The sequence below is a fragment of the Ranitomeya imitator genome, chromosome 8 (assembly GCF_032444005.1).
Source record: "Ranitomeya imitator isolate aRanImi1 chromosome 8, aRanImi1.pri, whole genome shotgun sequence".
Lineage (NCBI taxonomy): Eukaryota > Metazoa > Chordata > Amphibia > Anura > Dendrobatidae > Ranitomeya > Ranitomeya imitator.
Genome location: NC_091289.1, coordinates 171,100,989 through 171,126,929, shown reverse-complemented (window position 1 = coordinate 171,126,929; position 25,941 = coordinate 171,100,989). Strand labels below are relative to the sequence as shown.

General features: G+C 41.2%; 1 protein-coding gene across 3 annotated transcripts in view; it reads left to right on the top strand.

Moving 5' to 3' along the window:
- Positions 1-7,134: 7,134 nt before the first annotated feature.
- Positions 7,135-25,941, top strand: part of GLIS1 (GLIS family zinc finger 1) — a 121,493-nt gene continuing 102,686 nt past the window's right edge. For 2 of the 3 annotated variants that reach the window (XM_069737840.1, XM_069737839.1), the window contains exon 1: positions 7,135-7,209. In XM_069737840.1, the coding sequence (XP_069593941.1) occupies positions 7,176-7,209 (34 nt within the window). In that variant the 5' untranslated portion in view covers positions 7,135-7,175. Of the gene's footprint in view, positions 7,210-10,721; positions 10,864-25,941 lie in introns of those variants that run through there. The other variant, XM_069737841.1, reaches the window with a different exon arrangement.

The window sequence follows — 25,941 nt, the reverse complement described above, 5'->3', positions numbered from 1 at the left end:
GAGATAGGAAGAGGTTTCCACAGCACCTTGTTCCTCACGCCAAAACCGGATGGTTCGTTAAGAACAATCTTCAACTTAAAAGCTCTGAATCGTTATATCCGTATAGAAAAATTCAAAATGGAAACACCAAAGACAGCAGTAAAGTTACTGTATCCGGTGGGCTGTTACATGGCAGTAATAGATCTAACAGATGCTTACTACCGTGTACCAATTTGTGGAGAACATCAGCAGTACCTAAGATTGGTGGTGGAGTTGGCACAGGTTCCCACTCATTTACAATACCAGTGTTTTCCTTTCGGTGTGTCAGTGGCCCCTCTAATCTTTACGAAGATAATCTCCGAAATAGCCTCCTTCGTAAGAAAAGAAAACATTCTACTGGTACCCTATTTAGATGACTTTCTCATTATAGCAGACAGCAAGGAAGACTGCATAAGAGCAGTCGCAAGAGTACCGGAAGTGCTGACCAGGCTGGGCTGGATAATAAATGTAAAAAAAATCGAGAATGGTCCCAGTTCAGATACGAGTTCCTCGGGATCCAATTAAATTCGGTCAGACAAGATTGTGTCCTTCCGAACAGGAAAATCTGGGCCATACAACAAAGGATAAATCAGACGCAAGATGGCCATTCTGTCTCGGTGAGAGAGGCAATGTCCCTTCTGGGGATGCTGACGGCAACAATTCCAGCGGTTCAATGGGCACAAATACATACGAGAGAATTGCAGTGGCAAATCCTATCCGAACAGGCAAGAGACCCCTACAATTTAAATTGAAAGATTATCTTATCACCACAAGTGCAGGACTCTCTAACATGGTGGCTGAACACCAAGGCTTTAAAAAAGGGCATACCGTGGTCAGTCCAAAACCTATTGGTACTGACCACGGATGCGGGTCCATTAGGCTGGGGTGTGCATCTATCAGACCAAATTCTACAGGACCAATGGGGTCCCTCAATGAAGGCAGCATCCTCCAACCTGAAAGAATTAACTGCAGTAAGACAGGCAATTCTCCAAGCAGGAGAGGACATCGAAGGAAAACATTTAGTAGTGTTGTCCGACAAGGGGGAGCAATGTCGAGGTCTCTGATGGAAGAGGCGGTTCATATGAGCAGAAAACCATCTCTTGTCCTTATCAAGCACACATTTGAAAGGGGCGGACAACCTTGTGGCAGATTTCTTAAGCCATCACGTGTTACAACAGGGAGAGTGGTCCTTAAATCAGGAAATATTTGGAGAAATCTGTGCCATCTGGGGTACTCCACAAGTGGATCTGTTTGCCACAAAACAAAATCGAAAAGTATAGAGGTTCTACTCTCCAAATCCAAGGGAGAACCCGGAAGGAGTGGATGCGCTGTTACACCAATATAAATTTCAACTTGTCTACGCGTTTCCCCCGGTCCCACTAATCCCTAAAGTCCTGAAGAAAATTGGGGAGGATGGAACGTAAATAATTCTTGTGCCGCCATTCTGGCCAAAAAGGGTATGGTTCACCTGGTTCAGACGCATGTTCATCTCTGACCCTTGGATCCTTCCACATGTCCCGAATCTCCTACACCAGGGTCCAGTAACACATCCTCAGGTGCACAGACTACATCTCACTGCCTGGAACTTGAAAGGGGACTTCTACTAGCGAAAGGATTCTCAAACCCGTTAGTTACCATTCTGCTTTCTAGCAGAAAGAAAGTCACAACAGACGAATATCAAAAAGTTTGGGAAAAATTCTTAGAATTTTCAGGACGACGGCTGTCTAATACAATCCAAAAAGTCCCAATAACCAAGGTCCTAGAATTTCTCCAAAAGACTAGAGAGAGGATTATCTACCGGCACCCTAAAAGTGCAAGTTTCTGCCCTAGGTGCTTTGATCAAAAATTGGCTGATCCCCCCTGGGTGTACAGGTTAATCCGAGCCTCCTTTATGGCCAGACAATTTAAATCTTGACCAAAGGTAGCTCCCTGGGATCTAAATTTAGTATTGAATGCCCTAACATCTCCCTTTGAGCCTCTTCCATTTCGATAAAGGCCCTGACTCTAAAAACGGTTCTCCTGGTTACCCTTACATCGGCTCGATGTATTGGAGAACTACAAGCTATCTCTTATTAACCCTCCATATACTACTTTTCTGGATGACAGAGTGATTATTAAAACTGACCCGGCTTTCCTACCAAAGGTCAATTCAAAATTTCATAGGAACGAGGAGATAATTCTGCCCTCTTTTTGTACCAACCCAAAATCCTAGGGAGAAGAAACCTTCCATTGCCTAGATGTCAGACATTGCCTACTTCAATATCTAGAAGTATCAAAACCATGGCGACAGTCATCATCTCTCCTTGTCTCCTTCCAGGGGGCAAATGGGAAAAAAAAGACCTTAAAATCGGCTATCGCAACGCGGCTTTGTATGACTATCTCACTTTCTTACTCCTCTTCAGAGCAAACTCCTCTCTACAAGGGCCATCGCCACATCCTGGGCGGAAAGGGCAAATGCATCTGTAGAACAGATCTGCAATGCAGCAGTATGGTCTTCACCTTCTACTTTCTTCCGCCACTATAGGCTAGATCTGGGGCTATCAAGTCTTGCCTTTGGGAGAAAGGTATTATCTGCTGTTGTCCCACCCTAGGAGTCTTTTCTATTTCTTCCTCTCATGTACGGTGCTGTCATGGGGAAGGGAAAAAATAATTACTTACTGGTAATTTGATTTTCCAGATCCATGACAGCACTGCATTAATTCCCGCCCTATCTTGGTGATGTTTGTGTGATGCACAAAGTAAAAAAAATAAATCAAATAAAATATATATATTTTTTGCTTTGTGCATCACACAACCATCACCAAGATAGGGTGGGAATTAATACGGTGCTGTCATGGATCTGGAAAATCAAATTGCCGGTAAGTAATCTTTTTTTTTTTTTTTAAATTTGTATTTATCTGTAATCCAGTGTATAATCCACAGCAGTGTCTTCTGTGGTTTAGCCATTTAGTGTGGAGAGGAGTTGACCGAGCGTCCTGACTAGTGATGAGCAAATGTGCTCAGATAAGGTGTTCTCTGAGCATGCTCATGTACTGAGTGACTTCGGTGTGCCCAAAAAAATATGTTCGAGTCCCCACGGCTGCATGTCTCAACGCTGCTAGATATCTGCAACACATGCAGCCAGGAATCAAACATATTTTTCAAGCTTGCCAAAGACACTCAGCACCTGAGCGTGCTCTGATAAGACCTTATCCTAACCATCACTAATTTTTATCAATGTGCTGGATCAGCTTTTCACCAGTCTTTGTTTAGTGTATCTTTTTTTTTTTACCATCAATGTTTTATCATTGATTTTCACATATAAAAAAAAAAATTGCAAAACTTCTTCTATCCATTACAGTTTTTAAAAATTTATGGAATTTATGGTACCTGTGTGCTGTCTGTGTTTTTCACCGGCCCCTAGACTTGCATTGGTAACTTTTAATTCGTGACTTGAATAAAAAATGGATACCTCTCTGTAGTCAAAGAAAAACGACCATGTGAAAAGTACCATAGACTATGATGGGTTCGTCTTCTATCCATGACAAACACAGACATATGAAGAAAAATGGGCATCTGAATGAGGACTTGCATAAAAGATCTGATCTCTATACAATTGATCTTTTTTTTTTCCGGGTGATCACCAGCATGTTTACACTGGTCAATAATTGGCAACGAACATTCTGATATTTAGGAGATGAGCGTTCTGAAGGAGGCTGCACTTGGTCATAATAGTGGAAGTCGGTTTTCTTTTGTATCATTTCAAAGAGTTGTCTAATATTCACAGTTAGTTTGGGTCCTTTGAGCTGTTCCTGGAGTTTTACTCACCCTCCCCAGGTCCAGCACTGAGTTTCCGTCCGTTGCTCCATGTCTGTTATTGTCTGCAGCGCTGACGTCACATTGACGGCGATACAACCAATCGATGCCATCATCTTGGGCAGAGCCGCTGAACTCTGTGCCTTCAGCGCCATGGACAATAACAGATAACATGGTTAGTGGTTGGGAGAAGCCATTTATTGTCAAACTACTGTGTTTTCTCTTTTTAAATCATAATGACAACCCAAAACATCCAAATGACCCTGATCAAAAGTTTACATACCCTGGTGATTTTGGCCTGATAACATGCACAGAAGTTGTGTTTGGCTGCTTAAGGTACAGTAATGTTCAATCACTGCACACTTTTGATAGATACTTGGGAGAATTTCATTGTACAGATGCAGCAATAACACAATTCAGGTGCAGGGATAGAGAAAATGGTGAGGCGACAAGAACATAACATTTCGACCCTCACAGGGTCGTATTCTTATAGTCACTGTTGGCAAGGTTCAGTGAACGGCATAAGGGGTATTCTGATTGCAAAGGACACCTGGGTCCAGGGGAAGTCTGGTGCACTTGCGCCTTGGATTATAGGCTGCAATGACATTGGAATTCAGACATCAGCCTAAGGCCTGGGTCACACTTGCGAGTGTGATACCCGCCGCTGCTGCCGGCACTTGGTACCGGAGTGTTCAGCTGCATAGAAATACATGAAGCTGCACACTCCGCTCCCAAGTGCCAGCGGCAGAGCCGGGTATTGATGCGAGAGACTCGTGCGAGTTTCCCGCATTGAACTTGCAAGTGTGACCGCAGCCTAAGAAAGGTATTCACACTGGTTAGGGACCCATCAGTCTTATGGGACCACCTTGACGTTGGTTGATGGGCAGACATTATTTGGCCAAATTTTGTGCAAAGTGTCTCATTTGTTTCAACGCCTCATTCAGACGTCTGTTTATCAAGTACATGTTTTTTTTCAGTAATTTTTATGGTTAGAAAATGTACCCATTATAGTCTATAAAGCTGTCCATGTTTTTTGTTGGACTGTTTGCTCGCAAAAAAAAAAAAATTATGAAGACATACATTTTTGACCGAAATCTCAGACCAAATTTACACATTTAAGGCTATAGGGTCAGGAAAATCAAGGACAGTCCATGGATAGCGGTCCCTGATTAGATAGAATAAGCGTTGTAATTTATATATACATGTGTGTAAAATACTTATAAAACACTGATTGTAAAACTAAAAGGCCACGGTCACACGTTCAGTATTTGGTCAGTATATTACATCAGTATTTGTAACCAAAAAAACTAGGAGTGACACTTTTTTTTTTTAATGTGAGTTTTTGAAACACCAAAAAAATGAGTTTATAGGTATGTTCACAATTTATTTTTTTAATAGGATTCCTAGTAAAGCCCATAGTGCACATATTGCTATTATGTTATTTACCTTTTTTCAGCATGTCAATTCTAGAGACAGTTCTGCTTAAAAAAAATAAACTAAAATTGCTATTTGAATGAATTGGAAGCAGAAAACAAAACACAAAAACAGTGTAAAAGACAAAAGAAACACCCCAAAAAAATGCTTAGATATTTTTCAGGCCGTAAAATCTTTAGCAAAAAAAGGCTTTTAAGCCTGGAATTATACCTGCAGTTTTCATTGCAGTGTTTAACCCCTTCATGACCGGGGGATTTTTCGTTTTTCCGTGTTCGTTTTTCGCTCCCCTCCTTCCCAGAGCCATAACTTTTTTATTTTTCCGTCAATTTGGCCATGTGAGGGCTTATTTTTTGCGGGACGAGTTGTACTTTTGAACGACATCATTGGTTTTGGCATGTCGTGTACTAGAAAACGGGAAAAAAATTCCAAGTGCGGTGAAATTGCAAAAAAAGTGCAATCCCACATTGGTTTTTTGTTTGGCTTTTTTGCTAGGTTCACTAAATGCTAAAAATGACCTGCCATTATGATTCTCCAGGTCATTACGAGTTCATAGACACCAAACATGACTAGGTTATTTTTTATCTAAGTGGTGAAAAAAAATTCCAAACGTTGCTAAAAAAAAAAAAAATTGCGCCATTTTCCGATACTCGTAGCGTCTCCATTTTTCATCATCTGGGGTCGGTTGAGGGCTTATTTTTTGCGTGCTGAGATGACGTTTTTAATGATAGCATTTCGGTGCAGATACGTTCTTTTGATCGCCCGTTATTGCATTTTAATGCAATGTCGCGGCGACCAAAAAAACGTAATTCTGGCGTTTCGAGTTTTTTTCCCGCTACGCTGTTTAGCGATCAGGTTAATACTTTTTTTTATTTGATAGATCGGGCGATTCTGAGCGCGGCGATACCAAATATGCGTAGATTTGATATTTTTTTTATTGATTTATTTTGATTGGGGCGAAAGGGGGGTGATTTAAACTTTTATGTTTTTTTTTATTTTTTTCACATTTTTTTAAACTTTTTTTTTTTAACTTTTGCCATGCTTCAATAGCCTCCATGAGAGGCTAGAAGCAGGCACAACCCGATCGGCTCTGCTACATAGCAGCGATCTGCTGATCGCTGCTATGTAGCAGAATTGCACGTGTGCTGTGAGCGCCGACCACAGGGTGGCGCTCACAGCGACGGGCAATCAGTAACCATAGAGGTCTCAAGGACCTCTATGGTTACAATATACAAGCATCGCCGACCCCCGATCATGTGACGGGGGTCGGCGATGACGTCATTTCCGGCCGCCCAGCCGGAAGCGGTAGTTAAATGCCGCTGTCTGCGTTTGACAGCGGCATTTAACTAGTTAATAGGTGCGGGCAGATCGCGATTCTGCCCGCGCCTATTACGGGCACATGTCAGCTGTTCAAAACAGCTGACATGTCCCGGCTTTGGTGCGGGCTCACCGCGGAGCCCTGCATCAAAGCAGGGGAGCCGGCATCGGACGGTATAGTACGTCCGATGCCGGTAAGGGGTTAATAAGGGTTTTTTTTTTTAGGCAAAGCTAGGATTCCAAAAAACAAGTCCAATTTTGGCTTTGACATACAAAACTGCATCAAAAATTACACTTTAAAATGCCGTAAAAACTAAGGCTACGTTCTCATGATTTTGGTGAGTTTTTATGCTTTGTATTTTTGTGAAAAAATGCAAGTAGCCCATTTTACTTAATGGGTGCAGAAAATCTGCAACGTCAAAAATTCATTGTGCAAACCACAAATTGAGTAGTTGTCTTGCAGTACTACATAATGGGTACTAGGGGGTGCAAGTATTCTAAAAACAAAAAAAATGGTAGGGGCACTATTACAGTTTTTGTAAATACAGGGCACTCAGAGGGAATGTATAAGTAGGAAAGATGTAGAGAAGGAAGGAGGATGATCCATTAGTGAAATGCTGGGAACAAACTGCCTTTTATACAGCAAAGGTAAGATTTTATGTATTGTTTTAATTTATCATGAAACTATGGGATAAAACCTGCACAGGGATCAGAACTGAACTAATACTACATTATGTGACCTGTATCTGAAAATAAACAGCACGGCAACAATAATAACGGCACAGTTTTGCCATTTATCCTACTCTCACACAGTCCTGTAGAGACGTACGGGGCAGTTTAATGTCACATTTGTATAAAAAGTTCATATAAATTCACAAACTCTACTTTTCATATGATGTGATACATCTATAATAAATGTCATTTGTGTAACTTTTGTGCGGTCATATAAAATAACTGCACTCCATAACTCAATGGAAAAGTTGCAAAAACTATCCATGTCATACCACAACCATTGACCTTCTTGGAGGGGAAAAACTACAGGTGCTTTTTACTAAATTAGAATATTATCAAAAAGATAATTTATTTCAGGTCTTCAATACAAAAAGTGAAACTCATATATTATATAGAGTCATTACAAACAGAGTGATCCATTTCAAGTGTTTATTTCTGTTAGTGTTGATGATTATAGCTTAAAGCCAATGAAAACCCAGAAGTCATTATGTCAGTAAATTAGAATTAACAAAAAACAACTGCAAAGGCTTCCTAAGTGTTTAAAAAGGTCCCTTAGTCTGTTTCAGTAGCTCCACAATCATGGGGAAGACTGCTGACTTGACAGATGTCCAGAAGGCAGTCACTGACACACTCCACAAGGAGGGTAAGCCACAAAAGGTCATTGTTAAAGAAGCTGTTCACACAGTGCTGTATCCAAGTATATTAATGGAAAGTGGAGTGGAAGGAAAAAGTGTGGTAGAAAAAGGTGCACAAGTAACTGGGATAACTGCAGCCTGGAAAGGATTGTTAAGAAAAGGCCATGTAAAAATTTCGGGGAGATTCACAAGGAGTAAACTGCTGCTGGAGTCATTGCTTCAAGAGCCACCACATACAGTCGTATCCAGGACATGGGCTACAAGTGTCACATTCCTTGTGTCACACCACTCATGACCAATAGACAACGCCAGAAGCGTCTTACCTGGGCCAAGGAGAAAAAGAACTGGACTGTTGTCAGTGGTCCAAGGTGTTGTCTTCAGATGAAAGTAAATTTTGCATTTCATTTAGAAATCAAGGTCCCAGAGTCTGGAGGAAGAGTGGAGGCCACAATCCAAGCTGCTGGAGGTCTAGTGTGAAGTCTCCACAATTAGTGATGGTTTGGGGAGCCATGTCATCTGCTGGTGTAGGTCCACTGTGTTTTATCAAGACCAAAGTCAGTGCAGCCGTCTACCAGGAAATGTTAGAGCGTTTCATGCTTCCCTCTGCCGACAAGATTTTTGAAGATGGGAATTTCATTCTCCAGCAGGACTTGGCACCTGTCCACACTGCCAAAAGTATCAATATCTGGTTTACAAACAACAGTATCACTGTGCTTGATTGGCAGCAAACTCACCTGACCTTCACCCCATAGAGAATCTATGGGGTATTTTCAAGAGGAAGATGAGAGATACCAGCCCAACAATGCAGATGAGTTGAAGGCTGCTATCAAAGCAACCTGGGCTTCCATAACACCTCAGCAGTGCCACAGGCTGATCGCCTCCATGCCATGCCGCATTGACGCAGTAATTGATGTAAAAGGAGCCTGACCAAGTATTAAGGGCATTTACTGAACATACATTTCGGATTTTAAAATCATTTTTCAAGCTGGTGTTATAAAGTATTCTAATTTACTGAGACAATGACTTTTGGGTTTTCATTGGCTGTAAGTCATAATCATCAACATTAACAGAAATAAACACTTGAAATAGATCGTGAAAAAATGGGAAAATCCAGGAACCGCAAAAGTCATAAAATATCACATTTATTTGTAGATTAAAACTTGAAAAGGAAAAATTTAAAAAGCATGATTATTATTATTATTATTATTATTCGGGCTTTTATGGTCTCCATTAGTGATGAGCGAATGTGCTCGGATAAGGTGTTATCAGAACATGCTCGTGTGCTAACTGAGTGTCTTCGAAGTGTTCGAAATATATGTTCGAGTCCCTGCACGTGCATGGGATTTCCTAACCAGCAGACAGTCATGCATGCCACGAGGCCTCCAACATATTTTTCGAGCACGCCGAAGACAATCGCTTATCACCCAACCATGCTCACTCATCACTAGTAAGTATCCCTCCAGTGGGTGAATTGAGGCTAAATATTTTCCTGGCGGCAGACATAGTGCCTAATATTGCTGGTATTTTCATCCCACCATCACCCCATCTTTATTAAATAGCTAAATTAATAACCTTGCAATTGTCACACTGCTGACTTGGGCTATTTCAGAATTTTACCTCCTGTCCTTCCAATAAGAGTTTTCAGCAGGTTCCTTATCATCAGAGCCAGGAATACAATAACAGCTGACACGTCTATGTACAGCTGATAATACAGTACCCACCGATTACATTAGGCCATGTCATAGCTGACCCTGTTATTCCTCCTTCCACAATGATCTCTTCATTAGACACTTCAATGCAAAATGTTCATTGCTGATAATCTGCATGTGAATTTCCTGAAAAAAATGAACTTGGAGTCTAAAAAAAAGCCTCTGTGGCCGGTGTGAAAATTGCAAGATTTCTATTTTTATTTTTAATACAAATTGTGATATGGGAAAAAAATCTAAAACAATACATTTAACAAAAAAAAAAAGAAGTGATTTAAAATGATATATTTTATTCTGTTTTCTTTACATTACTATCAAGTAGCCATCTTGTGGAAAGTAGAGCAAGTCCAAATGGACTTCAGTGCTCTCTATTTGAATCCATTGCCCCAAAAAGGTCAGGCTTCCATTTTTGCTTTACAGGGTAGAATAGAGTAACTGTCTACACTACTCCAAAGCAGATATCTAAAAAAAAATTTCCTATAGGATTCAGGGCTGCTGTTCTTTCTATCAAATCAGTGAATCAAAATAAAACAAAGACAGTGTGATCACTGACGAACAGACATATTGAAGAGATCTCCGGTACTGTAGTGTGAATGGTACCCTACTTCGATGCATCTATGTACCATTTGTAGGTGAGCAAGAAATATTGGACAGATAAAAAAGGAGTGTGACTACAGGATCTGACTACACGAGATTTGTTTGTAGTCTGTTACCATGGAGACGCAAAGACCTGATAGCAGCTATGCGCGCCTAATAATAAGATATTTGCTTAATTCTTTTATTTAGATTGCCATCGGAGCCATACAAAATGTCACTAAACTACTAGGCTAGGGTCTAACTTCTTGGCACTCCTACGACATATCCTACCAACAGTGTCCCTGACTTTTTTGGATTCAAAGTTTACATGGAAGACTATATTCTGTACATTTAGTAGCAGTTGGAGAAACCCCCTTCAGTATAATAATGGGGTCCAGCGTCTCTCTCATTATTGGGTGTGGGCTATGGATGGAGGGGTGTGTGCATAATTCTTCTGATGATGAAAGGGGTCCTCCTTCAGTCCCTACTCCCACCATCTGCAGACCCTTCTTTCTGCGTATGTGCTGTGCATTCGAACCTGGTAAAGGAGGGTTCTCGCACAAGACATGGAAGTTTCCTGCTATTAGGGTGAGGATCATATTATCACAGGACCAGTAACGGTACTGCGCTGCATCACTACGGCAGCATGAAGGGTAAGTCGGAACCAGTGGGATTCTCCTCAAATTGCATTTGCGCAGATATATTGTTTGTTTTGAGTTGCAGTCCCATGCAAAACAGGAGATAACAGTTGTGTAATGTCATGATGGGTTATGTCAAATGACGACCACAATTCAGCTCTAGGAAATATAAAGACGTACCAGTGCTGAAATGCTAATGGAAACCATCACTCAGATGTAGCGTATATATACAGATGTGGCCGTGCTGAATTTATTGGTAATCTGTTTCATGTGTACATTGGGATAACTCACTGATTTAGAATAGTGAGTTATGTATGAAATAAAAATGTAAAAGAAAATAGCAAAAAAAATGCAAAACCTAAAAAAAAAAACACAGAACATGGATTGTAAATCTAAAACATCACGTACAAGAGGTGAATAAACATTTTCTTGTCAAGTCCAGATGCTGTAACTTTTTTGGCGTCTTTTAGATTAATGTGTATATTCTCTCTTAAGATTAATACAGTATGTGCAACATAAAAAGAAAATAAAAAAATGTAAAAAAAAAATTAGCACCATACTAAAGCCTCGTTCAGACATCTGGGAAACACGTACATGTTGTTTTTTTTTTGCAGAAAGAACACGTACGCATCAAAGTCAATGAAACTATACACATGCCCATGTTTTTTTTGCGGACCCTGTGTCTGCAAAAAAAATAAATCATAGGCTCGTATCTGTTTTTGATCGGAGTCACAGATCAGAATTATACATACAGGGCTATAGGTCTGGGAAAATACGGATGGCATCAATGCGCAATAGGTGTGCAGTTTATTTTTTTAATGCGTGAAAATCACTGACGATAGTAACTAAAACATGATAAAACTTAGTTTTCTGCATGCGTGAAAACTCTGGGACGTCTGAATAATGCAGTATTTTGGCTAGATTCAGCTATTACAATCCAATGTGTAGTGCTCGCGTCTGACTTACAGATGTATTTGGGACATTTTGTGAAAATTGATGAAAGTCTTTTGAATTTTAATCAGTTTTTAAGACAAAACTGTTGGCAAAATAAAATAGCGCAGTCCTATTTTTTTTTCACAGTCTCAGACTTGCATTGCCAATTTTGCATAGACTAATTGGTTCGCAAAAAATCACGGATATGAAAAGCCCCCATAGACTATCATAGGCTCGAGTGCTGTTCGCGAAAAACACAAATAGAACTCACTTGCGAAATACTGATTTTGGAATGAGCACTTATCTGTGATGGTACCAACATCAGGGTACATGGCTAAAATAAACCCCTGCTCCTTGGGTTTTTGACGTTCCTTAAAATTTATGTCCCTGAAAAAGTAAGTAAGTGCTTCTCAAATGCATTTAATTTGTCTAAATGAAGTGTATCGTGGCTAAAGTGGTTGGTAAGTGTCCATGACCTATAATGGCCAGGGTCCCAGTTTCCTCTAAATTTGCTCAATCTACAGCATTCTATGTAAGAATATTTTCCACTCTATAAAGTAATGGTTTTTAACCGCTTCCTGACAGCTGCCATACATATACAGTGCATATTGGATTTGGGTGCATAAAGTTGGCGCCTCAGGAGCTGAGCCCGCTCCATAAATGCAGTAGTTGCGGTTGGCTCCCCTGTATATAGTATGTACCTGTATGTCATCTCCCCTGTATATAGTATATACCAGTGTGTCATCTCCACCTGTATATAGTATATACCTGTGTGTCATCTCCCCTGTATATAGTATATATGTGTGTGTCATCTCCTCCTGTATATATTATATACGTGTCATCTCCCCCTGTATATAGTATATACCTGTGTGTCATCTCTCCTGTATATAGTATATATCTGTGTGTCATCTCCCCTGTATATAGTATATATCTGTATGTCATCTCCTCCTGTATTAGACCGCGTTCACACGTTATTTGCCCAGTATTTTTACCTCAGTATTTGTAAGCTAAATTGGCAGCCTGATAAATCCCCAGGCAACAGGAAGCCCTCCCCCCTGGCAGTATATATTAGCTCACACATACACATAATAGACAGGTCATGTGACTGACAGCTGCCGTATTTCCTATATGGTACATTTGTTGCTCTTGTAGTTTGCTTATTAATCAGATTTTTATTTTTGAAGGATAATACCAGATTTGTGTGTGTTTTAGGGCGAGTTTCATGTGTCAAGTTGTGTGTTGAGTTGCATGTGGCTACATGCATGTAGCGACTTTTGTGAGATGAGTTTTGTGTGGCGACATGCGTGTAGCAACTTTTTGTGTGTTGAGTTGCATGTGACAGGTTAGTGTAGCAAGTTGTGTGCAGCAAGTTTTGCGCATGGAGAGTTTTGCGCGTGGCGAGTTTTATGTGTTCTGCATTTTGAGTATGTGCAAGTTTTTTTGTGAGGCAACTTTTGCATGTGTTGCAACTTTGTGCATGTGGCAATTTTTCCGCATGTGCAAGTTTTGCATGTGGCGAGTTTTCCATGAGGTGAGTCTTGCATGTGGCGAGTTTTGCGCGTGGCGAGTTTTGAGCGGCAACTTTTGTGTTTCGACTTTTATGTGGCGATTTTGGTGTATGTGTGGTGAAATGTGTGCTGAGGGTGGTATATGTGTTCAAGCACGTGGTAGTGTGTGGCACATTTTGTGTGTTCATATCCCCGTGTGTGGTGAGTATCCCATGTCGGGGCCCCACCTTATCAACTGTACGGTATATACTCTTTGGCGCCATCGCTCTCACTCTTTAAGTCCCCCTTGTTCACATCTGGCAGCTGTCAGTTTGCCTCTAACACTTTTCCTTTCACTTTTTCCCCATTATGTAGATAGGGGCAAAATTGTTTGGTGAATTGGAACGCGCGGGGTTAAAATTTCGCCTCACAACATAGCCTATGACGCTCTCGGGGTCCAGACGTGTGACCGTGCAAAATTTTGTGGCTGTAGCTACGACGGTGCAGATGCCATTCCCGGACATACACACATACACACACACACATTCAGCTTTATATTTTAGATTATATATATATATATATATATATATATATATATATATATATATATATATATATATATGCTATTGGTATCACTGCACTGTATAATCTATCAAAATATAAAATGAATCAACCCATATAGTACATGCCATAAAGAAAAAGAAAAAACAAATTTAAGGCTAGACTTGACATTTTTCTGATGCCGCACCACCTAAAACATGCTGTACCCGGGCCTTAGCGCACCATTGCTATAGTATGTTGCCTCCGTGAGGCACCATTTCCTACACCAGGAAGATTTTTGGTGAATCTATCACAATAATAAAACATGCCTCGAGTATGGCATAGTGTCATATCCTCATATATTCAGTATAAATGTGTATAAAATCAGAGGCACATGTCGCCATAATGCCCTATTCAAAATATAGCTGTGTAGGCGCCATTTTACATCTATGTACAGCACAGATAAGTAAAGCAATGTGCATGAGGCCTTAGTCTTTGTATCACCTTTTGTCACCCTGCTATTTATATATTTTGGCAATAACCAGAATTTGACTTAGGTCAAACTCAGAGGTCCATGTATCACCGTCCCGAGCGCGTTCACATACCGGCCACATGTACCTATGAGGCCACCATGGCCTCTTAGGCCATCAAGCTTAGGTCAGGAGACCCATGGCCAGTCCACGAATTTCAGTCCGTACTCGGACTATGGTACTCGGATTTCTGGATTTGGCCTTTATTACTAGATAATTGCTTGAATAGCAATTCTTAAACACTACGCATATGTTTTATCACAGCACAAAGGGGAAAGAGAGCGCTATTTCCAAGTAAAGCTTATTCTAAAATAATTGAAATATTTTCTAAGATCCAATTTGTGAAAAAATAATGGAGATTTCTAAGTTGCCCATAGCAACCAATCAGATCCCAGCTTTCATTTTACAAAGGGCCACTGTAAAATGTAAGCAGGTCTCTGATTGGTTGCTAGGGACAACTACTTAATTTTTCTGTTTTGATAAATCTTCCCCGTCTCCATAGTCTTAAGCTACGTACACATCACAGTTTAGGCGTACATTCACATACACGCTCGGACATGTATTATTATATTTTATAGTTGCTATCCCCATATTTATATCATGTGGTGACTATAATCTATATCACCGGTCCTTGTATCGTTTGGTTCGGTGTGGCGGCCATTTTGTATGTTTTTATCGTTGGCAGTTTTTGTCAGGTAATAAAGAGATTAGAAAATAAAGTACAGCGCTGCATGACGGATAAATAATGTACAGATCTGGGGTTTTGTGATATTTTTCGGCAGCTGCGGCTCTACAATTATCGCTTCTCCTGATGCTTTTTAATATGACGCAACGCTGCGGAGACACAGAGAGAGGGGTTTATAAAAGCTGTTTATTTACAATATGAGCTCATTGATTCCGTCGGTCTCCGGAGAGCCGCCACGTTCTGTAATCTGTGTGCAGAGTCCCCGTGTCTGCTTCCTTTGTTTGTTAGGTTGTCAATCGGGGGTCCTGCTAAAATGAGGACATTAATTCAAATCACTTTTGCTTTTAGTATAAAATAGAGCAATATCGCATATTGGAATTTTACACCAATGCTTATTTGCCAAAATTAAAGGGAACTTCAAAAATCTGCCATCAAGGGTGCTGGATTAATAAATGTTCTGGATTAGCTGACGGTTATTGAAAAGTCTATAATTCTTCCTCGAAGCCCAAAATAAAATCATGATGTAAAATCTGCTTTTATTTTACAATTTATTTTTTTTTTTGTATATTTTTTTAAATTTTGTTTTATTAAAGGGGTTGCTGGTTAAAACAAGTTATCACCTATCCACATAATAGGTGACTGTGGAGGTCCGACCGCTGGGACCGGCACCGAGTAGCAGAACAGGGAATTATTATTCTGGATGGGGCACTAGAATGGAGATGCAGGTGGGACGCCCGACCACTGCTCCTTTCGTTCTCTGTGGGGCTGATAGAAAAAGCCAAGCCCAGCGCTCGATAGCCCCGTAGAGAGCGAATGGAGCACACGTTGCACCTGCTCACTGCCGCTCCATTCTTACAGGGATAAAAGTGTCACATTCTGCCAAAAAGTGCGGGTCTGAAGGGTCGGACCGCCACTGATCAGCAAGTTATCACTAGTGATGAGCAAACGTGCTCGAGTGCCTTTGGCGTGCTCGAAAAATAGGTTTGAGTCCCCGCGGCTGCATGTCTCGCGGCTGTTAGACAGGCACAACACATGCAGGGATTTCGTGTTTATTAGACAATCCCCGCATGTGTTGTGGCTGTTGAACAGATGTGAGACATGCAGCCGCGGGGACTCAAACATATTCAAGCACGCTGAAGATACTCGGTTAGCACCCGAGCATGGCGGATAACACCTTATTCGAGCACGTTCGCTCATCCATAGTTATCACCTATCCTTTTGGGTAGGTGATAACTTGTTTTCTCTGGCCAACCCCTTTAGTGTCAGAGAAGTCTCATATTTGGTGTTCTTTGTGACCTAGCAGAATTTTTGGACTCTTGGATTGATGGTTAAAGGAATGTTACTGTACATTGGTACTAAAAGTTTTAATAGGATATATTCATAATTTCATATACATGGACCGTGGGAGAGTTGGATTGGATATTTTGTGTGTAAAAAAGAAAAAAAAAAAGGGCAATGAACAAAATTTGTAGGGATTTGCAGTATTTTTGCGCTTCTTTTACATATAAATTACAATGCAGAGACAAGATGTCAGGGCTAATACTGTCAAGGTTAGGGCTAAATGGCGACATGTGTCACGCGACATTAACATCGCAATGCGACATCTCATGTAATTTTTTGATGGTTTAGCATTGCCACCTACAGTGGCTGTGACACTGAGTTGTGCATGTTTCCAATATATGTTGGAATTTCTGTTTGGAGGCGACTTACTTGCCATAGATTTCAATGTAAGTTGCATGCGACTTCGACGTGCATTTGACTTGTCTGCGATTTGTCCTTTTTTTCACAGCTCTAAATTTGTTGCATGAGAGCAAGTTGCAGACAAGTTGGAGATATGTTAAATCACACCTCTGGTGTATGAAACATTGCATTTGATGCACATAAAAGCAGAACGTCGGATGTATTAATGAGGGTTCTCAGTGCACCCTTGGTGTGACCACAAGCTCTGAGTGCACCCCTCAATTACCATGCTCCGCCACATCTCCCTTTGTAGATTGACAGCACTTAGCCAGAGTGAACGCTGCCGGAAAGTGACAGTGTTACTGTAGTAGCCAGCACACGACTCTTTCATCTCTGCCGCAGTCGCTCGCTGTCAGTGTATTAGTGTCTGCAGATTTATGCTAGAGGGATTGTGACAAGCAGACAGCAGGTGGTGGTGTGTTAAGTGTTGCAATGTGATGATGAGTGTGTAGCGCCTCTCTATACTGTATTATATTATTATTATTTATTTATATAGCACCATTGATTCCATGGTGGTATACATGAGAAGGGGATACATACAAATTACAGATATCACTTACAGCATACCTCACCACTGTCCCGGATCTAGCGGGGCAGTCCCGATTTTGACAGACTGCCCCACGGTCACGGGTGGGACAGCAGTTTTCCCGCACTGAATCTCAGCCTCATCCGGACTGCCCCGCTGGATTCGGGACAGTTGGGAGGTCTGCTTACAGTAAGCAAACTAACAATGACAGACTGATACAGAGGGGAGAGGACCCTGCTCTTGCAGGCTTACATTCTACAGGATGGTGGGGACGGAGACAATAGGTTGAGGGTTGCAGCAGCTTCGGTATTGGTGAGGAGGCAGTGGGGTCAGTGCAGGCTGTAGGCTTTCCTGAAGAGGTGGGTTTTCTGGTTCCATCTGAAGGATCTGAATGTGGTTGATAGTCGGACGTGTTGGGGTAAAGAAATCCAGAGGATGGGGGACATTCGGGAGAAGTCTTGGAGGCGATTGAGTGAGGAACAAATTAGTGTAGAGGAGAGAAGGAGGTCCTGGGAGGACCAGAGATTACGTGAGGGAAGATATAGGGAGATTAGTTCAGAGATATATGGAGGAGACAGGTTATGGATGGCTTTGTAGGTTAGTATTAGTAATTTGAACTGGATATGCAGAGGGAATGGGAGCCAGTGAAGAGATTTTCAGAGGGGGAAGTGGAGGAGTAGCGAGGAGAGAGATGAATTTGTCAGGCAGCAGAGTTAAGGATGGACTGGAGAGGTGCAAGGGTGTTAGTGTGACGCCCCAAGGTCCTGGCTGTCACAGTGGCATTTCTTTCCTCACGGGAGAGTGATGTCACGCTTGGAAGCGATGAAAGATTTCTTTTATCAGGTAATCACATACACAAAATATGTTCATACTCCAGGGGGAGCTCTGAACCCGGATTAAGGGGAACTTCCATATATTCAGGTCTGGAGGGAAAGGAAGTGAGTAAGTCTGTCAGAGGACAGAGAAGAGAGCTGTCAGACCTTGAGTGTTAGAAAGACTGAAGGGGCCATGTAGCCAGAGCTGCTGCAGCTCCTGGAGAAAGAGAACTAAGAAGGAAAAGACAGTTTGTAGAAAGTGTGCCGAGAGCAAAGCACAGGAGAGAGATACCAGGGGAGGAGAGCTGCGACTGGGCTACCTCCCTGGAGAGCGCAGATACCGGTAGCCAGAAGACCGAGGTTGTGTCGATCTCTAGGAGGCACAGCAGAAACCGGCAGGACAGCTGGATTATAAATCACCTGTCCGCCATAATACCCAGGAGGTACAGTGGCACATGGAGCCCGGTTTGTGATAGAGACCCTATAAAAAGGCTCGAGTCACCTGTCATATGGGTTTGTGTCCTAACCTATATGGGGGACAGAGGAGAACTATGAGGACCTTATCAGAAGCCATAGGCAGTAAGGGACTACAACACCACCATGCTGTGAGGAAGGCTTTAATTTCCACCTGGTAAAGGGGACTCTGGATTCACTTCCAAGCCGGCTGGACCCTGACTACCTGTGATCTGGTGCCCTGGACTGCGGTTGCCTGAAGCTACAGTAAACCAGGTAAAGAGACTGCAAACCTGTGTCCTCATTCTTTACTGCACCATTCACCATCTCCACCTATACACCGGGAGCCCTGGGGACCTACTTCACCTGTGGGAAGTTATACCATCTAGCTGCCATACCATCACCCCAGAGGACCCCTTTAAGCAGCGTCAGTCCCTACTGACCGAATACCACAGGTGACGTCACTAGCACAAACTTTATTCTAAACCCCTTTAAAGACCTTCCCTTTAACATGGGTGCCCAAGGCCACGGACCAGGTTGCCGCCACAGTGACATCCCCTTTGAGCCAACTGGACCCGGTACCGAGTACCCCACGGCCCTGGCGGGCGACTCATTAGCAGGGAGGCCACAGAAAAGGATGTTGCAGTAGTCGAGGCGGGTAATGATGAGGACATGCACAAGCATTTTAATAGATTGAGGGTTGAGGAAAGGACGGATTCTGGAGATATTTTTGAGCTGAAGGCGACAGGAGGTGAAAAGAGCTTGGATGTGCAGTTTGAAGGATAGGGCAGAGTCAAAGGTTACTCCGAGGCAGCGGACTTCCGGAACAGGGGAAAGCGTGATGTCATTTATTGTGATAAATCAGGTAAGGAAGATCTGAGAGATGGAGGAAAGATGATGAGTTCAGATTTGTTTGAGGAAGCGAAAGGAGAAGAAGGAGGATATGGCTGATAGACACTCTGGAATTATATGACCTTACCATTTTGTTTGTCAAAAGTAAGAGGGAAAGAAGGAAAAGGAAATTGGGATTAAGGCTGTTTGCTGAAACGCATTGGTTGGTCCATCCAGGTGTCGGTTGGTGTTCAGTTTTTATGTCTTTGCAAAAAGCTCTAATAAAGTTTCTACATTTTTCAATGCCGGTTTGACTGGTTTTCATCGCTGGAGGATCCCCCTTTTTCCTTTTTTTCCCTATACTATTTTGTTTGTGCCAATACTCTTCAATTCTCAATGTTGTGTTGATGAAAATAATGGTTCTTGTTTGCGCCAAGTGAAACAATTCATTCTCTTACAAAATCTGTGCTGGTGTTTCCGCTGGAAGCCTAAATCCGCAACAGTATTTATGCTTTTTAAATTAAAGGGGTTCAATTAAGGATGGGAACTGGATTAATCTGAAGAACTTGGCCATGTCTCATGCATTTAGAAATGTGTAGCCACAGGCGAGGCACTGTTCTTTTCCTGTCACGCCCCAGCAAAGAATGAGTCCTGACTGGGTGTTGGTGCTGGTGCTGTGAGGGTATTGCACCTGTGAAGGCTGCCTTTTGCAGATGGTATTGGCTGGCCAGGACCACAAATTTAACAGAATAATAAAGGAGACTTATGTTCTAACATGGGGACTTTACTGAACTTGATAAGGGTTATATACAAGGGATAGCGGGTACACAAGCCACAGTCTTCCCCTGTCACTAGCACCTCCCACTGTGGACTAGTCCCAACTCTTAACTTTCAGTTACCCTGCTGTCTGTTGCTGGGCAGAACTCCCTTATACTACTCACTTCATTAACAATACTTATATTATGCCTTTCTCTATCACATCCCACTTTAGTATACATTATGTGTATTACACTTCAACAGTTATCACACTCTGTCTTAATACATCAAACTGGAACATATCACATAACATAATACATACGGTACATACAGTATATAAAATGTACAACACTTCATTTAACGCGTTTGGTGTGTTCAGGGGTAGGAAAGCAATAGTTCAGTCCACATCCCTTACAAATGGAAAGGTGGCTAAACAAGTGCACCTTTCTTATATAGCTCGTAAGGGAGTTCCAAACGTTGCCAAGCACAAGGGTGTATGCCTTAAGTTTCTAAGATGATGCAACTCCATTAAGGTTTAGTCTGGGAATACAGTATCAGATTTGCAGTTCATAATGTAAAATTGCTGTACTCCTCTTTAACAGTGTTGATCTTCAGGTAGATGGGTAACGCATCAAGGTATACATACCATAGAAGCCTTTGATGAGAAGGGGCTCTGCCCTTGTTGAATATAAAGGGGTTCTCTGCTCAATAGGCAAATTATTAAAAAGACAGTAAACTCAACCCAATACTCCAGGTTCTGCCTTGGAACTACCTCTTTTGAGGACTCTGCTGGTCCGAGAGCAATGAGACCAGGAATCCAGAACCACCAGAACTCCTAACGACGCTGCAGACAATCATCTTGCATGAGGTCAATGTTGGTTGTTAACATCACTGCTCTTGGGGTGGCATTGACTGTTGGGTCAGGGAGTGGAATGCAGGGATCAGTATGTTTTAACCCCATGGATGCCCACAGGGAAATTTACCTATTAAGCTGAGAACCCCTTTAAATTCAGAAGCAGTGTTACACCAAACAAACCCTTTAAATTTGCCACACATGTCTAAAATGAGAGCAATTTATTAAATATATTGTGTAGAAGACATAATGTCAATGGTCTTCTTGATATATTTTATAGCACTCCAGCCTAGCTCTCCTTTATTAAAAAGCCTTTGCCTCCAAATCTAGGGGAGTTTTTCTTGGGCTAAACTTTTTCTCTTAAAATGTTGTGAGAAGTTATTATTGACGACAGCCAGGGAGATCTGGACAATGTTAAAGTACATGGCCTTTAATTTTGTCTCTACAATTGTCATAAAGCGAAAATTGTTCTTGTGTGATTTGTTCTGTACCGAATTGCATGTTCTTTTTTTATTTTTTTGAGAAATCTTCCCTAATGTATTTAATAGCACATCTTATTGAGAATGTCGAAATGTAAGAAATCTGCTGTTAATTTCTGCCTGTTGTTTTATAAAATTGAGATCAGACTGTATTTACATTTTACGAGCGCTGCACTAATCCTGTCCATACAATTTTCTCCACATTGAAATCAAAGTTTCGGGTTTATGTTTTAAATTAAACTCAACAAAAGTTTCATTTATTTGTAGATGGAGCTAATGATTTGTTTGGACGATGTGTGATTTTCTCATTTTACTAAAATATATCATTTTGAAAAAAGTTAAATTTTCATGTCTTCGATCACAATGATTCTTTTGTGTTAACTCTGATGACGCTTTTTCCTGGAATTTTTTTTAACTGGTTAAAAAAAAACTGAATTTGTCACCTAGGTTGGAATTTGTCACATACGTGGGCTGCCAGGCTTGTTAGATCATGTTAATTTGTGGTTAGGTCAAAACTAGAGCACAAGAGACCTGAATATTGCATCGAGGCTTTCACCATGATTATATAATTAGTAGGTATTTCCTGCAGTATAGTGGTTTCAGAGCCTCATCTTGACCAAAGAAAATGGGGCACTGGGCAAAATAAAATAAAAAAAATTCCTAAAGTTTTATTCTAGGACACTGATATACTGTACAATGGCCGCACAATACTGCCATTGGGTATCCAAATTATTTAATTATATAATTCCTGAAAAGTGACAGGGTTAATGATGGAGTAAGGCAGTAAAGGTTTAAATGCTCCACTCCTAGGTTGCTTCTTTGAGTTGAGTTTTTGGGGTGTCCCTAGGAAATGGGAGCACTGAGCAATTTCCTGGTTCTCCTCCAACTCTATCGTCAACCCTCCCAAGCTAGGTAAGATGGTGCTCATAAGCAAATATCAAAAATGATTTTCTATCAAGGCACCAGGTCTTGGTAGCCAACAAGGTCAAAGGGGCCAGTGTTTGTTTTCCACATTCTTGGATACTAGGTCTGCAATTTTTATGAAGAAGCAAGTATTTTACTGATTTTCTCCATCCAGAGCAAAGGAGGATCAGCTAGGGCTGAGACCATTAGATTTCTATGGTGTGTACACCCTGGTGCGTAACCCATCTACTGGTACTCTTCCATTGCCTCCTTCTCAATTATCCAACACGAAGATCAACACTGTTAAAAAGGAATAAATTAAGTTTACTCCAAATGTAAGATTTCAAGACTAAATCTTAAAAGGATTGTACCATCTTGGACATTTACAATATATTCACATGTGCTTGGTAACGTTCGGAACTCCCATACCAGTTATTGGAGAGAGTTACACATGTTCAGTCACCTCTCCATTAACAAAAATATCCTAATGAAGAAGCTTACAACCCATGGCACTGTAGCCAATCTCCGTGGACGTGGACGGCAGAGTAAAATTGATGAAAGATTGCAATGCACAATAGTCTGGATGGTGGATAAGCAGCCCCAATCAAGCTCCAAAGAAATTCAAGCTGTTTTGCAGGCTCAAGGTGCATCAGTGTACACATTATCCATCCACATTTGAATTATATGAAACACTATGGCAGGAGACCAAGGAGGACCCCACTGCTGCCACAGAAACATAAGAAAGGTAGACAGAGTAAACAAAAGAACATGGTGCCTACAGTCAAATATGGTGGAGGTTCAAAGATGTTTTGGGGTGGTTTTGCTACCTCTGGCACTAGGTGCTTTGACTGTGTGCAAGGCATCATGAAATCTGAAGATTACCAAAGGATTTTGGGTTGCAGGTGAGGCAAAGAAAACTAAATCTCTGAGCAGTCACAAATACTCGGAGACCACCCGAGCTTGCTCAGGAAAACCCAAGCAATGGGTATATTCGCTAATAACAAACCATGTGTGATTGCAATCATTTTCTGCAAGAAATAATTTATTTTTTGAAACAATTTCAAGGTCGCTAACACTTTTGGCCATGACTGTATGATGGTACATACAGATTACATAATGCATAGTTACATAGGTTGAAAAAAGACCTAGTTCCATCAGTTTCAACCTTTCTCCACCAATTATTTATGTGTGTTACTTTAAGTATTTATTCTTTAAGGTACACTGGATATAGAAATTGGCTGCAAAAGTATTTACACTTTTAAAAAATGTGGCGTCATGAACCTATTAAAAATTAGTACTGAATCCCTGGTTTTATAGCTCAAGTTCATATCTGTAATGTGAAAATGCCATACATCAGTGCTTAGGGCTATGCAAGTTTTGCCAGTTGTTTGTGTGAAGTCACTTCTTTACCATTTAATTTACTAGATCTCGGTTTGTACTTTCTCTACTTGTTATTTATTTAGTTATTTTTGTTGTTGAGATTTTCTGCTAATTTGATTTATATTTAAACTTTCTATTAATGGGCTCATTATGGAAAAGAGCTCTCGTAAAATCTTAAAATGGGTATACATACTTGTGCCGTGGGCTAAAAGTTTCCAGACTAATTCTGAAGGACTCCTTAAAATATCCTTGGAAAAAGTATCTAGCCAATGGGTTAGTTGATGCAGTACACATCAAAAAGTGAATGTATAGCTACCAAGCACGAGACTGAGAAAGTACAGTGCCTTTAAATGACGATCCTTTTGTATTAAACCATCAGGATATTAAATTCTGGAATAACCCAGTTATATGCTGGAAATACATAAGATGGTTACTGGTGTTAGAATATGCATGGGCAGTGATGTAATGTCAATGAATGTGTCAGAATTTTAATATTGTTATTTCTGGAAAACAAACAAATATCACAAAAAAATGCTTTTAGTAATGGAGCTCAAATTATGATTTCATGAGAAGGAGAATTCTAATGTCAAACTGCAAAACAGAATGGGGGATGGAGAATTTTCCTTTCATGGTGCAATAAGGAATGAACGGTAGACCTTCCCTGCCTTGGTGTATTTGGCACATGTACTAGGCAAAGTTCTGACATTAATAGCTTATTCTCAAACCTTCCAACATTTGAAACCCAAATGGTCCACTATCCCCATGAAAGAACAATTCTGGATTTTTCATTAAAACACTCTATCGCTCTATTCCTTTTGTATTCCTCCTGGAAGTGTGTCAATAAATTATATTTCTCCCTGTCAACAGTGTTTGTCCCTGCACAGTCTGTCACTGAGCAGTCTGTGGGTGGATGTACCCTATTATCAAGGTAAATGATAATACCCAGTTGTCAATACAACCCTACATTACCAGAAGGAATAAAAGAAAAACAGCACAAAACAAATTGTGATAAATGGCTGGAAAAAATCTCTGAGCTCCCCTGATACTGACACTCTTTTCTGTTTTTCTTTGAGTGATTCTGCTGCAGAGATAATCAAATGTGTTACTTTTGGAGTGTAGTATGGGAAATCTCTGCTTGCAGAACAACTGGGCGTTTCTTCAGAGTCTTCTATGGAGGTGTGTGCTTTCGCTCCTCTCTCTTAGACACTGCCAATCACAGCTCAGTAGTTGAACTTGTGGTCTCAGACACCCCAAAGCTGTGATTGGCGGTGTCTTGGACGGAAGGGTGAAAGTGCACAGAAAAAAGAAGACCCTGAAGAAGTACTCAGTTCGTTTGAGCAGAGGTTTCACATACTGGGCTTCAAACCTACTGTAACATATGTGAATATCTCTGCAATGGAGCAACACAGCACAAATGGAAAAGAGCATCAGAATCAGGGGAGCAAAGAAATTACAAGTATTTAACGCAATTTTTTGATCAACTGACAGGTCCTCTTTATGAGAGGTTTAGGGAATTTTTTTTGTTTGCCCTGTTAGGTGCTTGTTTATGCAACAGAAGGGAGCCTGTTATGATGCGGTGGTTTAGGAGCAACATGGAACGAGCTCTGAAGGAAGTGGTAACTGTACTGACCGCAGTCCCTAAGCTCAACACAACACTAGAAGTAGCCGTGGGATGCTCCTAACTCTCCTTAGGCACCTCGTCACAGCCTAAGAGCTAACTACCCCTAAAGATAGAAGCAGGAAAACTATCTTGCCTCAGAGAAAATCCCCAAAGGATAGATTAGCCCCCCCCCCACAAATAATGACTGTGAGTGGAGAGGGAAAAGACATACACAGAATGAAACCAGGATGAGCACAGGAGGCCAGTCTAGCTTGATAGATAGGACAGGATGGAATACTGTGTGGTCAGTATAAAACACTACAAAAATCCACGCAGAGTTTACAAAAAATCTCCACACCTGACTAAAGGTGTCGAGGGTAAATCTGCTTCCCAGACCTTCCAGCAAGACAGAATTAATTCATACTGATAACGCTGGACAAACATAGAAAGCACAGAACGGATAAGTCCACAATCTGTGAACAGAAAAGTGCAAGCAAGAACTTAGCTTTGCTGAACTGGTCAGGATAACAGGGAAATCCAAAGAGATGTGAATCCAACCAGGAACTATTTACAAGTGGCACT